This window comes from Falco naumanni, chromosome 6 (assembly GCF_017639655.2).
Source record: "Falco naumanni isolate bFalNau1 chromosome 6, bFalNau1.pat, whole genome shotgun sequence".
Taxonomy (NCBI): domain Eukaryota; kingdom Metazoa; phylum Chordata; class Aves; order Falconiformes; family Falconidae; genus Falco; species Falco naumanni.
The window spans coordinates 10,559,121-10,577,283 of record NC_054059.1 but is presented as its reverse complement, the minus strand read 5'-3'; the positions used below and the strand labels follow the sequence as shown (position 1 = coordinate 10,577,283).

Here is an 18,163-nt window from a genome sequence, read left to right as displayed (position 1 = left end):
GCACTGCTTCCTTTGGGTAAGACTTGGAAAGTGCCTGACGGGCACTCAGAAAGCAGAGGCATGGCTCTTTGTACTCCTGAACCCTGGTAGTGAATACCTGTGAAGGATGCCACTGAAGAACCTGGTCACAGGTGGTCAAATCCAAATTCAACATGACACTGAACACGGGGGACAGTGACACTGCCTGAAGCGTCAGACAGGGATGCCGTGGTTTCATCTTTGAACACATGACATAAGGGCAACTTGTAAGAAACAGAAAATTCAAGATCTCCATAGTTATCAACTTGACATCACAACAAATGAACATGAGTGAAGGAAGAGTTTACAAATCTCGCGTAATATTTTAGGCTCTTACAAGCATTTTAAACTCCCTCAGGCATGCTGTTCATCAGGCATACTGCCTGACCAGTATTTACTGCTACAGGCTCTCAGAAAAAAAGCTTAATTGTAACAAAAATCAGACATCAACTCTCCCACTGCACTTCATTAAGAACTTCAAAGAAGCACTAACAGGTATAGTCAGTAGAAAAAAAAAAAAACAACAGTAAGGCATCGAAAAATATTTTAAGGTAAAGATACAGAAATACTTTGGTTTTAATTTTGAACACAGGCCAAAAAGCAGCATTTCCTACTTGGAAAAAGACAGGGATTCTGAACAAAGCAGAATATATTTGTATTTCAAGTGACAAGCACAAAGTTTAAAAATCAAAATATTTTAATAACCAGTAATTGGAAGACATCCTTTTAGTCATTTACTATATCGTAGACTAGCAGCTACTCTACAGATGAAAGCCAGTTTAACGTTTTATGTGAGTTTTCTGCCTTGCAACATACAAAGGTACATACCTTTATTCTACAATTCCAGGAACATTAGATACAGCACTGTAAATAAAATCTTAAAAGTCTGTTGACTACTTAAAACACCCCGTGTTGCCACACTCTACTATGCAAACAAATTATTCTACGGAGTTACAGAAAGCTAGCACATTGGAAATGTTGCCTCATTCCATAGCTTATACAGACCCACACACTTCAACTGCTAACTGAAAAAGATTCCACAAGTAATTCAGTAAGAACAGTCATGTGTTCATGTGATAAATTAATGGTGTTGTTTAAAGCTGGTATAGATTAAGCTACGGGACCATGAATAAACAACTTTTTCTAACAAATATGCAATCCCAGAAATACAACTCACTTAAACTGCATTCAGACTTAATGAGAATGTATCTTTTCATCCAAATTAAAATAAATGTATGTTCAAGCACAAAATAGAATCTCTTATTAAATGGTTTGCAGAATTTATTAGGTCTTTTTTAATATACTCAATACTTTATCAAGCTAGTTGCATATAAAGTGATCTCCACCATATACATTACAGTTTCTGTGCATCATCTAAAAAAAGAAGTCACCAAAATGTAGTATTTTACAGGTTACAGTTAACTTTTAATTAACCTAAAAGTGGATCCATCTGTAATTTAAGACACTAACCCACATACTGCTTTTAACTGCAATATTGAAAGTAGGTTTCACAGCAAGCTCAACCTGCGTTTCAGTGAAAAGAGGTTACTGCCATCTCAACTTCTGAATTTCTATAGTTTACTATCTTAACACTGCAAAAAATTCATGTTGTTTTCACTCCAAATAAGGAAAAAGTGTATGACAATTCCTTATAACAAAACCTGCTCAGAATATATATGCCTCAAGAAAATTAGGAAGCTCCTCCAGTAAAAGGAATTCACCCAAATTTGTGAACGGAAAAAATATTGTAGGTTCTTCTTGATTAATGCTTGGAGCTGCTCAGAAAAAGCAAAATCAGCAAGCACAATAGGTAAACTAGTATTGGATATGACTTAAAGCAAAGAAAATTCGAAAAAAGCAAATTCTACCTGCAACAAACATTTCCCAAATTAGAAAAATCTTTAAAAGAGACTCACACAGATAATCAACAAATAAGTTTTCTGGTATCTTCATAGGATGCTAGTTTACTGGCCAGGCGCATACATTGTAAATACACGAAGAATCCAGAGTGCTGAGATTTACATAGCACTTAAGGGATTTAATGAAACAGAGGTGGGTAGGACACAGGAAAAATATTTAACAACTTACATAAATATATTAAAATCTCAGCAAGAAATGTAAAAGCCCATGCACACAAGACAGTAAATTGAAAAAATATTTAAGACTTGACTTTTTCTTTCAACAGCACTGATACCTGAATTCTGGAAAGTGAACATTTTACAGTTATCTTCTAACAGTCTTTCTCCACGCAACCTGTATGTCCTGAATCATACCAACATTACACAGCACATGAACAAGCAGCAGATGCATCAAGGGAACAGGAGCTATATGCATCATATGGCCTGCCCAGTTAGCGGCAAATATCAGAAAAATTGTTTCTGGCGTAGGCAGAAGAGATAGAACCAATACAACTAATTGTATACCCGTCATTTTCAAGAGTTAATCCACAGTATGGGAAAGGGGAGCTTTAGATAAAAATAATGTACCCAGTCTCAGCAGTGACAGAAGCAGAGATTTATCTTTCAAAAACTGGGTCCATTCTGGACTGGCCTTGATGCACATGCAGTACATTTTTTTTCAGAATGCAAGATTAATTGGGAATGTCTGCACTAGTGTTTCGATTTCCGTATTTGTGATGGATAATCAGCAATACAACTCCTAAGAAGAAGCATATGGACCCAACAGTGATGTAAGCGATTCCCAGAAAGGGATTTTTGCCTCCCATCCACGAGATGGTGCTTAGGATCATTCTTTTCCGTCCATCAAAACTGTGTACGGGATAATCTGAAAAATATTTAGGAAAACAAGAAGCACATTTCCAAATCTACCTTTACGTAGTCAGGCATATAAAAATTTTGGGTCATTACACTCAGGTTCCAAATATAAACTGCTGCCTTTGAATAGTGGAAGTGCAAATATGCAACATTAAGCTGATCTTTTAGGTTAAGACTAATCTGGGCACTGTTAGCTACTCCAAGACAAATGCCACATTAGGAGATGTTAATCTCTTTTTAAGCAAAGAATAAAGGCTTTTTTTTTTTGGGGGGGGGGGGGGGGAGGGCACGTTGAAAGCAGCTTCAATAAAATGAGAAAAGTCTAAATTTTAATTCTTGGCTATATTATAGCACAACATTTTTCTTTATGCTCAGTTTTATATGCACTCCCCACCATTTTGCAGCAAAGGAAAATACCGCAGTAGCTATTTAAAAATGATCATTAAGTGCTTTCAAATTTTAAGAATTCGGTAACTATGACAACCCTCCTCCTCCAGTCTCCTACACATCTACCTAGTCTTTAATTTGTCCGTAACAGAATGACAGACCTCCACCTGATCCACAGCTCTAGCATTTTTCTGACCTCCAAAGTCAGTCTGCCCTTGATTACATATTGTCATTGCACCTTGAAGTTAAAGTTCTAAAATTTCTAGACTACCAACTACCTCTGTTCTTTCCTTTTTCCTACGCTTCTCTCAATTCCTTTACAGCACTCAAGCAATTTGATTTCCCTCTCAGTATGAAACTACTAATTCTATAAAAACTTGCACAGAAGTAAAAGATGGTAATACTCTACCCAATTCCCACTGCCAGTTTTCAACCACAGCTCAATACCATCTTTTTTTAGAGATGGTAAGAAAAAAGGTTAGTTCAATTCGAACTTGCACAAATACATATACCCATGCCAGCTAAAGCTCTTAGCCACTTCCAAAGGTTTTTCAAAGGATACTGTACGCAATATCCAAAGAATATTTTCCAGCCTGTAAGGTAGGCTGTAAGTTATCCTTCCTTTCAATGAGACGATACAGCTTGCGAAACGTTGGTAGAGCAGCAGTGCGCATCCACACAATGAAGTCTTCGTTAATAAAGCCATTGTTGTCAGGCTCCGAGTCCAGCATATACACCGGCTTGGGCCAGTTTACAGGTTTTGTTGTGCCTAGGATTAAACAAATGGTATTTCAAATAGAGGGCCAAGTAACACACTGGCCCATCAAAATTCATTCTAATAGTACAAAAAAAAATTACTGGCTTCTAAAAAGTATGAACAGACAGGCTGGCTCACTACTACTGCAAGACACTGGGCTATTTAAGAATTCTTCATTTTGCAGCTTAAGTAGTTTAATTTATATAAATAAACAGCTTTATTTATTTATATAACAGCACTGTCCATTTGTTTGAACACATTTATATAGCTATGCTTCGCAGTCTCATGTCAAAACAATACTTCGTTAGATAGTTCTCCATTAGGAGACAGCTCCTCTGCTCACTCATTTGACCACCACTTCCTAGATCATAAGCAAATAAAATTACATACAATATTTTAGATAACACCATACTAATGCTTTTGCTAAATTTATTTGAAATACAATTCTATGCTGTATTAGGGTAAGGTATCTTGATTTTCCAAGGGTAGCATCGCATTGTTAACACGTAATTTGGCTGTGACTAAGCAAGAAACCCACATCAGGTTAAACCTGAAATTATTATATACCTTGCATAAACACACACACCCTTTACAGCCCTGAGGAAGATTATTTTCAGACATTAGAAGCCAAAGAAAACTTTGATTTGTCCAACTGCATTTAACATAACAAATGAGACATCAGTCACTTTAACCACAAAAAAAGAATCAGTGTTTTAGAAAACATTGCACAATCTAGCAGTAGAAACATTCAAATGAAAACTCCATATGAAGAGTTTGATGAAGCTACCACAGGATTACTTTTCAAGTTAAATCCAAGCATTACAGTGGCTGTACTGGTTTTGGCTGGGATAGAGTTAAATTTCTTCATAGTGGCTTGTACCCTGCTGTGTTTTGGGTTCGTGATGAGAACAGTGTTGATAACACACTTATGTTTTATTTATTACCGAGCAGCTCCTCAGACTGCCCTGCAAGCGCGTAGGCTGGGAGCGCGCAAGAGGCTGGGGGTGATGCAGCCACAACAGCTGACCCCAGCTGACCAAAGGGCTATTCCATACCATACAGAGGTAGGTAGGGAGCTGCCATTGCTCAGGGACTTAGCCAATGTTAAGTAATTGTTTTCTTTTGCATCGCTTGTTTTTCTTGGGGTTTGTTGTCCTCTCAATTTGTTGTTTTTGTGGTTTGGGGTTTCTTTGTAGAATGTTTGGGGTTTTTTTTTTAATTATTACACTGTCTTTATATCAACCTATGAGTTTTCTCACTTTTAGCCTTCCAATTCTCCCTCCGTCCCACTGGGTGGGGGCATGGTTACATGAGCAGCTGCGTGGTGCTTAGTTGCCAGTGAGGGTTAAGCCACAACAGCAGTGCACATATTACTTTTCTTAGTATTCTTAGTATTCAAGGCAAAGAAAAAAAAAAGATTACATTAAAGGTAAAAAGGTAAAACCCCAACACTTTCACATAAAATTTGCGGCTTTCACTATTTAAAGATGACCCTTCTAGACAGCAGAGTAGTTCATAGCCTGGATTTCTTCAGAGAACCACAATATTTTACATTAGCATGTTCAGTGAAATGTAGTCAGGTAAAACTCGCTGGAATCAAAATGTGAATGAAGCGTTTTGTTATTCTTAAAATTTCACTTTTTTTTTTTTTTTTACCTTGAAAAAGCGCAGTTAAGTTATTTCCATCTCCTGTAGGATTCCTGAACTTTACATTTTTATCTGTCCACCATGCAATGCCTTTTTTAATCAAAGTAATAGGAGTCCTTGTGTCATTCTCAATGCGGTATAATTCCAATGTGTCTGAAGAGAAAATCAAATTAGAAAACCAGCTGAAGAGACTTTCATTAGACAGATGATCCCAATAGGCAGTGAAATAATTACTTCCAGATGAAACGAAACAAAACAAAAAAACGGACAAGGCATTTATTATCTGCCTGCCACAATCACAAGCTGTTCTGCAAGAATCAATGAATATTATTAGATAGCAGCATATTATCCATATATGATATCTGTGTTTCTACTCCATTGCAGTAACAGCTTCTCAAAACAGGCATTTTCATCCTTTGTATTCTATCAGATTACATTAATTCTCATAACAATTTTGAAAAAAGCAACAGCAGTACAAGACATTTATTTTATTCTGAACAATGAAAATATTAAAGCAGAACAAAAAACCCCATGATGTCTTTATTCAGAATAATTTGCAACACAACACAAAACATACACTAGATCACATAAACACCCAAGTGATAATGTAAAAGTGTTACCATACCATTAAACATACTGTTGGCTATAGCTCCACAAGGAGCAATGGGTTTGTCCTCATTTGTGCGGTAAGGCTCACATTCCTTACTTGGATTCTGATAGTTAGAAAGAAAAAAGGCAGATGAGTCTCTGCTAGCTGATTTAACTGACTTGTTTTTTACTACAGTACCTCAATAATGTGCACATCTTAATATGTACCACAAAGTAATCTTTTCACAAGTCAGGTTATTTACAAATACTTCAGCATTCAATACCAGTTATCATGATTGATTTTTCTTTTACAAACAGGAATAAAATCTAAATAAAACACAAAGTCAGAATCTCATCATGTTCATACTAAAACCAAGTTTTTTCTTGGATGCTATTATAACTTTTTTCTTTTATCTTTTAATAGAAACAGTTTTCCAGCATGAAGTACCCAAGTATTCTTTTCTTAAAGGGGGTTTTAAGTATGCATCAGTGTTACAGAAAATAAGATTCTAAGAAACCAAGCGTAACAAAATGCAAAAGGTTGCAAGGACTCCCAATAGCATGCCAAAAATGCAAGCAGAAAAAGGCCCCCAAAAGCCTGTGTCAGTGATCAGGTGTAGCCTCCTGAAACTCTCCCCTTTTTTTTTTAAAGTTTACAGATAAAAAGGGAAAAATCATTCTTGCTGAAACAGAACACCCAACTGTATTTCCATGCCTCATAAAAACTGGGTAAAGGAAAGGTCTGGCCCTAAACATTATACAGTGCCTTGAACAGAAACCACAGTACTGATATTTTCCAATATTGCTGATGTTCAATAATGAACCAGAGTCTACAAAAAGGGATGCACTGAACTGCAATATCCAAACCAACTGCTAAGTAGCCAAATATTATACTAAAAACAAAAGCTTCAGACGGAACAGATACAGATAGATATTACTGACTGAACATAACAAGACAGTTTAAAACTATTTAAATTTGAGAAGTGATTGAAGTACTGCATTGCTGTCTGCTTAATGAAATGACATGAAATTTTACAGTTATTTTCTATAAACAAAATACAAATTCCTTATGGTTGTCTTCTGTTGTGCAAAAACTCTAGTACCTCATTATCATTAAACTAAATACTCTGCTACGTGGTGATTTATGCAATAGTCGGAAATTAATTACTTATTAATATCCAACCATTAATACCTACAAGTAGGGAACTGTTATCTCCATTTAGTTGGCTGTCATCTCGAGATTTCACATAACGACGATGGTTTTGATAGAAGTTGGAAAGTCCGTAATACATGAATACATTGCTCTACAAGAAGCAAGATGGGACAAGAGAGGCTTTCATTCACACAAAGCTTAAATTTTAACCACTTAAACTTCATGTTTACTTTACAGCAACATTCATAAAGTAGGAGCCTCAATCCCTTCTTCACACTGAGTACGTAAGAGTACTATCCTAACACAAGCTGGCATCCTGAAGTCAAACAGTATAAACATGCCATGAAGGATCAAAATGATAATTTACCAGCACTAATCCCCACACCTACCTTGTTCCTTAGGAATATAAGCCTCATTATTTGCCTCTAATCTGTCAGAAAGCACATATCTAAGTTTTGTTATACTTAAAACTTAGTTTTAGTTTTTAAAACTAAAAAAACCTTAGTTGAACTGAGTTTTTGGACATCATGTAGGAATAGCTGATCTACCAGCCAGCTATGATACATATGGTAAATCTAAATGTGTAAAACACAAGCATTCCATTTAATGTTGTACATTTCCAGATAAACAGAGGCATGAAAAACCATGTCATCCCTGCTACTGAAAAGGCACACAAAAATCAGATACAAGTTCATAGGAAAACCAGAAATAATCCTTTAAAATAGAAAAATACAATTAAGACCTAAGTGATACAGCTTTCCTATTGATTATAAAATAAACCATATAAACTCTTCTAATTTCACTTTGCGTGCAGGGTAGCATACCTCAAATGAATGTTCCAGTGTGAAATTGATGGTGCAAGTACACGGTGTTGTGCTATCCCAGGACACATTTAAACATTTGTTGCAGGGACTAGAAGGTTCTGTTCCTGTATAGTCAATCTATAACAGAAAAAAAAATCATTAATTTACAATGGGAGAGTAAAGCAAAATGGTAAGCCAGAAAGCTGACATGGCATTTATTTTGCAATCTTATTACACTCCAACACCAAAAGCCCATTCAGGCCTACTTGATCTCAAGAGGTCCCTTCCAACCTAAAGGATTTTGTAATTCTGTGTATATGCTCCATTTCAGCCTCAAATAAATTCAATTTTTCCATTACTGCCAAGGGAAAACAAAACAAAACAAAAAACACCCACCAAAACACAAGCAGCAGATAATACAAATGTGACACTTCCAAACACATACTATATGACAAGCAGATCTGAACTTTTACACACTTTCCAAAGAGGTTAAATTTTCAAAAAGTCTAGATATTTAATAAAAAAGGTTTGCATTAGAAAACTTGCTTTGCTGACCATTTTTAGCTATCTAATTAGTCAGAAGCTTAAAAAAAATAAATCACTTAATGCCCAAGAACTGTCCTAAAATAGGAAAATGGAGATGCTAATACTGTTTTGCCAGAAATGGTAAAATACCAGTAGATGGACATGAAAGATCAGTGTTAATCTGGCTTACACAATATTATCTGTCTTTAACAATGCCACTCAAAAAGGCCCGTATTTGAAATCTGTACATACAGGCTACCTGGACAGTATTTATAATATTCAGCAGCCATGAGCTCACCCTATGGCCCAAGCCAGCTAACTCACTTGACCACAGTGGCTCCCTGATGTATAGAGCTCTAGCACGTGAATGGCAGGAAATAATTAACTTGGGCTCAGCAGGCTAGCTCCAAGCGTAGCAGGAGAAAGCTTCCATCTGCCTATAAACTTGTATTTCTACACTTACTATGAACTTCCTATTGAGAATTTAGACTCAGACTGCTGCAATACATACCATGTTATAGCAACAAACTGTTTAACAGCAGTATCATTTAAACTACAACACCTACGTAGTTTTGTGAAAGGCTGCTGCAAATGGTTTGCTCCGATTTACGCTTATAGTGAAACACATTATCAAGCATTAGAGTGATTTATGATCTGCCCTAATACCTGTATTGAGGCTAGCTAAAACAAGCACACGGTTTCAAGGTTCAGGGAACAACTGAAGCCTATTTTCCTCCGGGTCTTCTTCAAGGTCTCTCTTCCTGTAATTTCTTTGATATCTACTAAGAGTAAGCTGCAACGCTTCCTTCAGCACTTTTATTAGTATCTGCTCTGCTGCCAATTTTCTGACAGATGAGACCTACACCCTAACAAGCCTAGCTAAAACAAGTCAGCTTCAGAAGCTATTAGCTGGCAAAGAGAAAGGGAATCACATCATATTTGCTTCCTTTGCTGAACAAGATATTGAGTTTATGCAGATCTAGAAATAGCAGTGCTGCAGCAGTCCTGAACAGCTCTGTTTAGCTACAGCAGACAGACCACCACTGCTCTCAACAAACAATGCACCTCATTTGTTCAAGGATAACTCGGGGGTGGGGGCAGGGGGGGCCTTTCCTGCTAAAGAAAGCTTTAGCAAGCATTTCCTTTAGAAAAAACTTAAACCTCTGTATCTTGAGCTAGTTCTCCAGTGTGGAAAATTTTCAATCAAGAACTCAAATACTCCAAGGTTGCAAAAGAGTTAAAGACTTCACTTTTAAAAATATAATTGACTAAATTCTGTGGAGCATGGAATTGATGTACATTGAAGCAGAATCATGCTTTTGACCCCTGCTATCAGCTTCACCACTATTCAAGAGCTTTCCTGTAGAGCAACCACCAACACAAGTAGTTTTTTCTGCATCCACATTTACAGGTTACATTCAACAGAAAGCTTAAAGGGATAGAGGTATCTGTCTTCATCTCTGAAGGACATATCTGAAGGACTGACTTTGGGGTCCAACGCAGGAACCCATCTGACCCAGCGTTCTGTCCCCAGGGATCAGCCAGCAGCTGAGCATGACAAACCCACAGAGTGAGCCCTTCCCCAACAACCCCTGATCTAAGGGCAATGGGTATATCCAGATTACCCAGCACCAATAGCTTTTCAGGCTGTTGACATCTTTCTCAGCTGATTCACATGTCTGCAGTACAGAAATAACATTACTATCGCACATACAGATGCTCCAAACCATTTATGATTTTTTAGACTTCATATGCTGTCACACATTTATCCTACTCTGCTTAGCCACTTCAGTATAAAAGCTATCCTATAACTGGTCCTATTTGCTATCCCCCTCTGCAGTTTTTATTAAGTTTTGTATTATTTTTGAAATAGGGCTAGCTGAACTGCACACAACATTGAAGATGTATGCAACAGTAATTATTTTCTTCTAGTTCTTCATTCCTAGTCATGCCTTGAAGTTTATCTTGCTTTTTAACTATCATTACGGATTTCACAGCAGCAGTCACAGCACAAAGATCTCTTTCCTACACAATTAATATTTTGGATATTCCTGAATTTTTATCACATATTAATATACTCTGTCAATGCTGCTGATCCACTCTTTTTTAAAAAAAAAATAAAATTTAAACCCCAGGAAATACAGAACTCTTTCATCCTTAGTAACAGTACAAAAAGACATGTTTATACAACTGCTAGTCACCTTCCACCCAAATGAACTGTTTTAATGATAGACCCAAGATAAATGGCTGCTTATACCCTTTGAAATAGCAAGACAATATGAGAGAAAAAACAATGCAAAAAATCTGTAACTCTAGTATACTAAAGCTGTTGGAAATGTTCCACATTTGAATTCAAGTGAGCTTATAAAGGAGATCAATGGAATCGCTACATTTTGCTGCTCAGTCCTCGCGCCTGCAAGAGAACAGCACAGTCCACAGACACACTAATGGCTGCAATATCCAGTTCCAGGGAACAGTGATTTGAACTGTACATGAACACGTATTTCAGGGGCATAAATTATACATCCCATTCAATTTCAATATACTAAGTTTACAGGCAGCTATATACATCTGTATATATACACGCATTCACACAGAGAAGTATGCTATTGACTAGGAGGTAGGTGTAAATAACCACCTCCACTTCCTCCTCCAATTGCATTTTTAAAAGAGCTTAGTCACTGCACCTAGCTTTTAGATGTCTTGTCTCCCGGAGCCAAATTTACAGCTATTTGTGAATAACATTTGGCAATTACTAACAAAAGCCAGCATATTAAGCAGGTACGTATTTCAGCTAAGCATGTAAGTGATAGCAGAGTCTTAAACTGCATCCCTCACTGGCGTTCAGAGCCCAAATGCTGGTCTGTAAAACCCTTCACCTGTTTTCATGGCTGCAACTATAAAACCTTTTTTGATTTAAACCTTTTTTTTTTCCTCAAAAAAAAAACCCCACTCTGTCACCTTTAGAATTATAATCTTACTTGCAGAATTTCTGCATTATAACACTCGACAAAACATGCATGAGGATCAGAGAACACAACCCAAGTTTCCCCATTCTTACCTGCATACCCCAACTGTCCGATCATACCCTCAGAAGTCAAAGAACTCTGTCCCTCCTGTCCTCACGAAAGCCTAATGAACTGATCTGGGAGAGCTTCACGTGAGGTGGATGATACCAGAGTGAACCCACACAGTAAAACAAACAAATAAATGAAACCCTTTTCAATCTTGACATTAGAACTGGTGGAAGGCCAGCACCTGTCAACTGGTTTACAAACATAAATGGCTACTACTGCTTTCTATATGCAATCTGATGGTATAGGGGAGCCCCAGTCACGCTTCCAGCTCACCCGTGGACTTCTATACTGCACAATAGGTGGGAACAGCTAGTTTTTGGCTCCTACTGGAACTTACCAGGAGTATATGACTGAGCTGCTAAGCAACAAAGGTATCTAAAAATTCGGTATATGCATACAGTAGTGATACAGGCACAAGCAAGAAGTCGCTTACAAATTCTTGGACTCATGAAACTCTGATGCATTACCTGTCGCTATACATCAACACAAATCCAGTCATAATGGAAAAAAAAATATATATTTATCTAGTTATATTTACCTTGCAATCATTATGATCTAAGACTTTGTATTTCTTTACTATAGAAATGGCTATTTTAAATGCAATTGCCAAAAAATCAGAGTTAGCAAGGACAGTTTTTTTACTTCTCCCCATTGAGTTTCCTGTTGAACACACAATTGTGGTTACCTTAAATATGACTACAACACAACAATTTAAAAGTCTACGTGCCCATGACAACTTGGCAATATTTTCTGAAGCCATTTTCAGATGTTCTACATACCCTCAAACCTTAACACAAGAAGCTTTTCAAAAACTATGCCTGTATACCACATTTGGTCACTGCAAAATACACTTCAGCTTTGTTTTTTTTCACTTCTGCTTTTCTCCTTGACTGGAATTTTAGCACTTAAAAGGAAAGCAAACCTTAAGTTTGATTTATTATGACATTGTTTGCATTTTAACAGAAATGTGATAATATAATACCATTCACTGTCTACCTCAGGATTTCTTTCTTTAACTGGGCTTCATTGCCTCACTGCTACCACTAGCCAAGCCACTGTCTTGAACACGACTTATCTGCAAGTGACAGCTTACTCTGATTTGATCCACAAAAATTCATATTCTCCAAACATCAATCCAACAAATGATTACGCATGTTTTTTCCTACAATCAGTCTTAGTCGCATTACCTCACTGATCATAGCCATCAATAGGCTTTTTGAGGCTGCCCCTAATCTTTTTGGGTTGTTCCTTACAACACAGTGATTCTGTTATCAAGTGGTCCTAAGTGTGATATACAGCTTAGTTTTCAGTTAATGTTCTGTGAGTTTTCACAGCAGTGGTGTGATTACCCATAAGAAGTAAATAATTAAGTCTAGGATTTTCAGAAAAAGCCATACTCTTCGACCTCTTGTTTCTATGTTTACTCGGGACACCCTGGTATCCCGTAAGGCGTTTAAAATGTTGAATCACTAGTGCACATAAGAATTACAGCAATGTATACACCGCAGACTTTCATCCTGAAACTACAATTACTCTGGACATTTAAAGAAATACAATCCACTGCCACAAGCTATCTCAAGGGCGATGCGCAGACCTTCTGCGCTACTGGGACCACCACTTGCACTGGGCAGCGTTAACCAAATACCGGCGTTCCCTGCCCTGGAAGTTCTCTCAGGAGGGGCTGGCAAGGCTGAGAGGAGGCCTACAAGCTACGAGGAGGATACTCTGCAAGCTCAGGGTCTACTCAGCGTAACTCGCGGGTGGGCGGTTGAAACGCACCAACGTTACACCGGATGGGAAGCGCCGGGGCGAGGCGGCAGCTCCTCCGGCACCGCGTAACCCACCGCACCTCCCGCCGAGCGGCGCCGGGTCTCGGAAGGAGGCGCAGGCCGCGGCGGGCGGGCGGCCCCTGCCACCGCCCCCGGCCGGGCCCGGCGCCCCCGAGCGGGGTTTCCCGAGCACCCACCGGCCGCCACTGCCCCCCGCCCCGCCGGCGGGAGGAACCCGCGGGCGCCTGTGTGTGTGTGTGGGCCCCCGCGCACCTCGTACTCGCGGATGTTGTTGGAGGTGACGAAGATGCCGATGCCGATGGGGATGAAGATGAGGCCGATGATGAAGAAGGCCGGCAGCACCGTGCCCGCCGTCAGGATGGGCTGCCAGGCCGGCAGCCGCTGCTGCTTGAACGCCGTGTTATCGGGCTTGCGGGTCTTCACGGCCCCGCCGCCGCCGCCCACCGCCCCGCCGCCCGGCACGCCGACGCCGCCCGAGGGGTGCCCGTCCGCCTCCTCCTTCGCGCTGTAGTTCACGGCCATAGCGCCGACCCGACCCACCCGGCCGCCCGGCGCCGCGCGCTGCCACCGGCACCGCCGGCGACCCCCGCAGCTCCGCGTCACCCACAGGCCGCCACCCCCCGCACGTGACCGGAGGCCGCCGCGCCTGCGCGCTCAGCCGCGGCAGGAGGGAGGCGCCGGGCGCGCGGCTGCTGACGCGCTCCCAGCCGCCCGCCGCGTCTCCCGGGGCCGGAGGGCGGCCGCGAGGACGCTGCGCGTGCGCAGAGCCGGGGGCGGCGGGCGCTGGGCAGGGCCCCCCGCGCATGCGCGCCTCGCCTGCCTCCGCGGGCCCGGGCGGGGGCGGGGCCAGAGGGTGCACGAGCAGGAGGCGGTGCCGCTGAGGGGGCCTAGGCCCGCCGCGCCGCTCCGCAGCCGCCTCCGCCTCTTCCGGCGGCGTAGGGCCCGGTGCGGCCGCCGGGGCCTGGCCTCCCCGCGGCCCTCCGAGGGGGCGGCGCGGCCCTGTGTGGTCACGGAGGGGTCCCCGCCGCGGCCTTACGGCCTCCGCGTGCCCCGGGACCGGAGCGGGTGGCGGCCGCCTCAGCAGAAGAGCCCCGGTGCTGCGGCCTTGTCACCTGCGCTCCGTGCCTGGGCGGGAGCGCTGCCGCCCCGCGGCTGGCCGCTGCGCCGGGGGGCGGCTTGAAAACGGCAGTGTCCGCTGGGTCAGGGATGGAGCAATGAACCGAAGCCGCCTGCCCTCGTAGATAGGGGCAGCAACAGCGCCGCCGTACAGGTGCTGTCATAAAGGGAGTCTCGGCAAAGCTGTAAGAGCTTATGGGGATGACGCCGTTCGTGTGGCCATCACTTCTGGGGGGTTCTGCGCTACGTTCCTGCCCTGTTGTCTGGAGGGGTGGGAGTGAAGAGGGGTGCAGGGAATGCCGGTATGGATGGTGCTGTCAGAGTTAACTTTGTTTCCCGTACGAACTACTCTGGCTTCAATTCACTGAATAGCCACCTCCTGGAAAGCAGTGTGGGAGCGTGTATTTGTATCCCAGAATACCTGCTTTATCAGGCATTGCTCAAGCCGGCGCAACATTGGAAGACCGTGTTTCTCGTTTTACTGGCGCATTTGCGTTAAAAACTGTTTTGTGAGGACTTGCTATGTAAAGTGTAGCCAAACACTCACTTTCACCAAGTGTCTATGTATTTATTTGATTTTAGGAAAAAATAAAACTATTTAATTAAAAAGTTTATAAGATGTAATTCAATCTAAGGCTTTTTAGCTTGCCTGTGGTACAGTTTCTCTAAAATAGATGATGCCTTTCAGTTCTCTGAAGAAGTGAAAGCATCAACAAAAGCCACTGGGGGGAGCAAATGACTTGTGCAAATGCTGCTCTTTGCGGGGACTCGACAGACCTCTCAGAGACGCCATAGGAAATCTGGACGCTTCAGCATCTAAAATTCAAGAATGGATTTGGTGCCTAAATACTCATAGAGTGTTCAAAGATGAATCGTACCTTGTGACACCTGTGCTAAAGCTATACCTCATTTCTGATGTATGCTTTCCACTATCTTGTGGGCCCCACCTTTTGCTGTCGTTCCCCCTGGTTAAGCCATTTGTCCCTATTATCACCCTTTTCTTTATTATCTTTTGTTTTCAATTACCATCTTCAGCCATAATAACTTCTACTCCCACAGCCCTGTAGAAAATCCAGTGAGGTGCAACCTGGGATCCCAAGGGAACAAGACAGGTCAATGGGCTGAGGTGGCAAGAAATTTCCCTGGCAGCAGGATAACCAAGGGGCAGTATCGGGAAGTTGCAAACCTGATGCTGCCAGGTCTGAGAGGACTGGCAAGAAAGGGATTATTAAATTTGTGTGGGAATCTGTTCTGCAGTGGTTAAACGGGGCGTGGGCTCTGTCAGCTCTTGGGGAATAGCCACAGTAGCAGTGTGGGGCTGTGGGCTGGGTGATGGAGTATCGCTTCCCAGTTTTATGCTACGGCAAACTTTAATATCCTGACAAGTGCAACCAACACATTTCACATTCATCAAATTTTACAGTGAGGTGCTGTGCAATGTTGCGTACTTCACATTGTGGGCAGTTATAAGACAAATGGGTACAGAGAAAAAAAATACTTATCAAAACATACATTTATGATGTTTCTTTTTTAATATGTGTAATGGCAAACTTATTTTTTAGGCATTCACCTAGCAACGAGTGCTGCGCAAACATATTACATAGTCAAGGGCTTGGTGTGTTACATTTTTAAGGCAAGGAAGAAGCAAATATGTATCAGACTACCTATGAATAAACACTAAAATTACAACATTTTAATTTGAAAACTGAGGTCTAATTTTGGGGGTATAAAATAAGCCTTAATATTGTACAAAAATGAATGTATAGTTAATCTGAAGACCACCAATTGGCATTTACTTTTTATTTATATTCCATTAAGCCCTCAAAATGGTCTGGCACTCACCCTATCACATTGTCCGCTTATTTCTAGGAAAGATGTAAATAATCGATACTTTTAAAAATAAAATCTGAAGACATAAAACCTTATGCAGTTAAACCCCCTAATATGTAGAACAGGCAAGGAAATAAAATGCATTGAATGCCAAATAGATTATTCCAGGCAGCAAAGCTACCTAACTTAAAGCATTAAATGCGAAGTTTTCAGCTACAATGTTGCTGTTCAGGAAAAGAGATAAAACCCTGCGATTCACAGTAGGAGGTGGAACAGTCAGGGCAGTAACCACCATTTTATACCTTGTTTTTTACAGTAGAGATGGTTCTACAAAACTGGCAGTTTTGTCTCGTCTTTGGTCCAATTACGTTTCTCAAGAAGGCAAAAGGAAAACTCACTGGCTGTAGAGTTTTTCTCTAGAAACCAAAGCATTTGAGATTTTTTAAATATATTGAAACACTTTATTGTAATTATTTATCATAATTTTGTAATTATACTAACACAGGTCTTTTAATCCTCTTTAGACAGCAAGAGATTTTTAGGAGAAAAGTAGATCTTTCGCTGGTTTTCAGTTGCTTAAAATCTACTGGTATCTATAGCCCAAGGTAGCCTTTACATTTTCTTAGCCTGAAAGTACTTCCTGATTACTTCCTTTAAAATTACAATACTTGTAGAAATTAATCACAGCTTTAGCCTATACTAATAGATTTCTTCCTGAGCGTCCCTCAAATGTAGGCCAGTTAGGTGACTAATGCACTTTCTTTACTTGTTTTAGATTCATATCCAAACCAGATAATGTAAAAAATTTGACAAGGAACATAAATCCATTGAAGATGAAATACACCTGTTAAAGCATCCTTTGCACACATGAGTTATAACCTCCAGGCATTTCTATGAAATACTTCAGCTGCTTGCCAGATGTCTGATCAGAATTTATTGTTCTACCTGCATAAACCATTATCGGTGATAAAATAAGTATATCACCACGGACCTTTTATGACCAGTGTTACCAGTCTCCTACTCTGAAGTGCTGCAGTTCATTGAAAATATTTTAAAATCTAAATTATTTCAAATACACCATGATTGTGTTTATGCTTTAAACAAACCTTTATTTTATAAAGCTTAAAAACAATGTATTTGCAAAATGGTAAATGTTTATATATTTCTTTCGGAATCATAAACCAAAAGGTGACAACTCACACTGAATCAGCTTTATATTAAAATCTAAACAAGGAAAAATATTTTCTACTTTGATTTAGACCTAAATCTAGACTCAATTTCAAAATAAGATTTTACTTGTGTCTCACTCTTATTTAAAAGCTGAAGTTTATTTCAGGCATGTCACTGTCACTTTCAAATAGCCAGCAACCTCATTCCAGATGAGCTCAATGTAGTTCTTAACATGGATAGGTTTTGATTCCTAAATAATGCTTAGAAAACAGAAGATCTGGGTCATTACAATATTCATTCAGCTGTGCAGTAAACTAAGATGTGGCACGTACTAAACTTTATTCACCTCAGCTGTATTATTCTCTGAAAACTGGAATTCTTCTCAAATCTAAAATAGGAGCTACAGACACAGCTATGTTATTGGTATACATTGCCATAAGAAAAAAAATCCCTACTCCTTAAAAACTTGGCGCACCAGCTGAAGCATAAGCTATACCAACAAAACAACTCTTTTCCAAGGAGAAGCAG

At 40.3% G+C, this 18,163-nt stretch overlaps 1 protein-coding gene across 1 annotated transcript; it reads right to left on the bottom strand.

Moving 5' to 3' along the window:
- Positions 1-1,163: 1,163 nt before the first annotated feature.
- On the bottom strand, positions 1,164-14,157 carry TMEM30A (transmembrane protein 30A). The gene is made up of 7 exons (XM_040598362.1): positions 13,772-14,157; positions 8,149-8,265; positions 7,368-7,475; positions 6,209-6,296; positions 5,593-5,736; positions 3,742-3,948; positions 1,164-2,802 (listed from the first exon to the last, which is right to left on the bottom strand). The coding sequence occupies exons 1-7, from the start codon at positions 14,039-14,041 to the stop codon at positions 2,609-2,611; spliced, it is 1,128 nt and encodes a 375-aa protein (XP_040454296.1). The 5' UTR covers positions 14,042-14,157; the 3' UTR covers positions 1,164-2,608.
- Between the last annotated feature and the right edge of the window lie 4,006 nt (positions 14,158-18,163).

Bases quoted from the DNA above. Each gene is read 5' to 3' on its own strand.
- TMEM30A (XM_040598362.1), bottom strand. From the start codon at position 14,041: ATGGCCGTGAACTACAGCGCGAAGGAGGAGGCGGACGGGCACCCCTCG. The intron at 3,949-5,592 runs GTAAAAAAAAAA...GTTTAATCCTAG, and splicing joins CTTAACTGCGCTTTTTCAAG to GCACAACAAAACCTGTAAAC. The intron at 2,803-3,741 runs GTATCCTTTGAA...AATATTTTTCAG, and splicing joins TTCTTTGGATATTGCGTACA to ATTATCCCGTACACAGTTTT.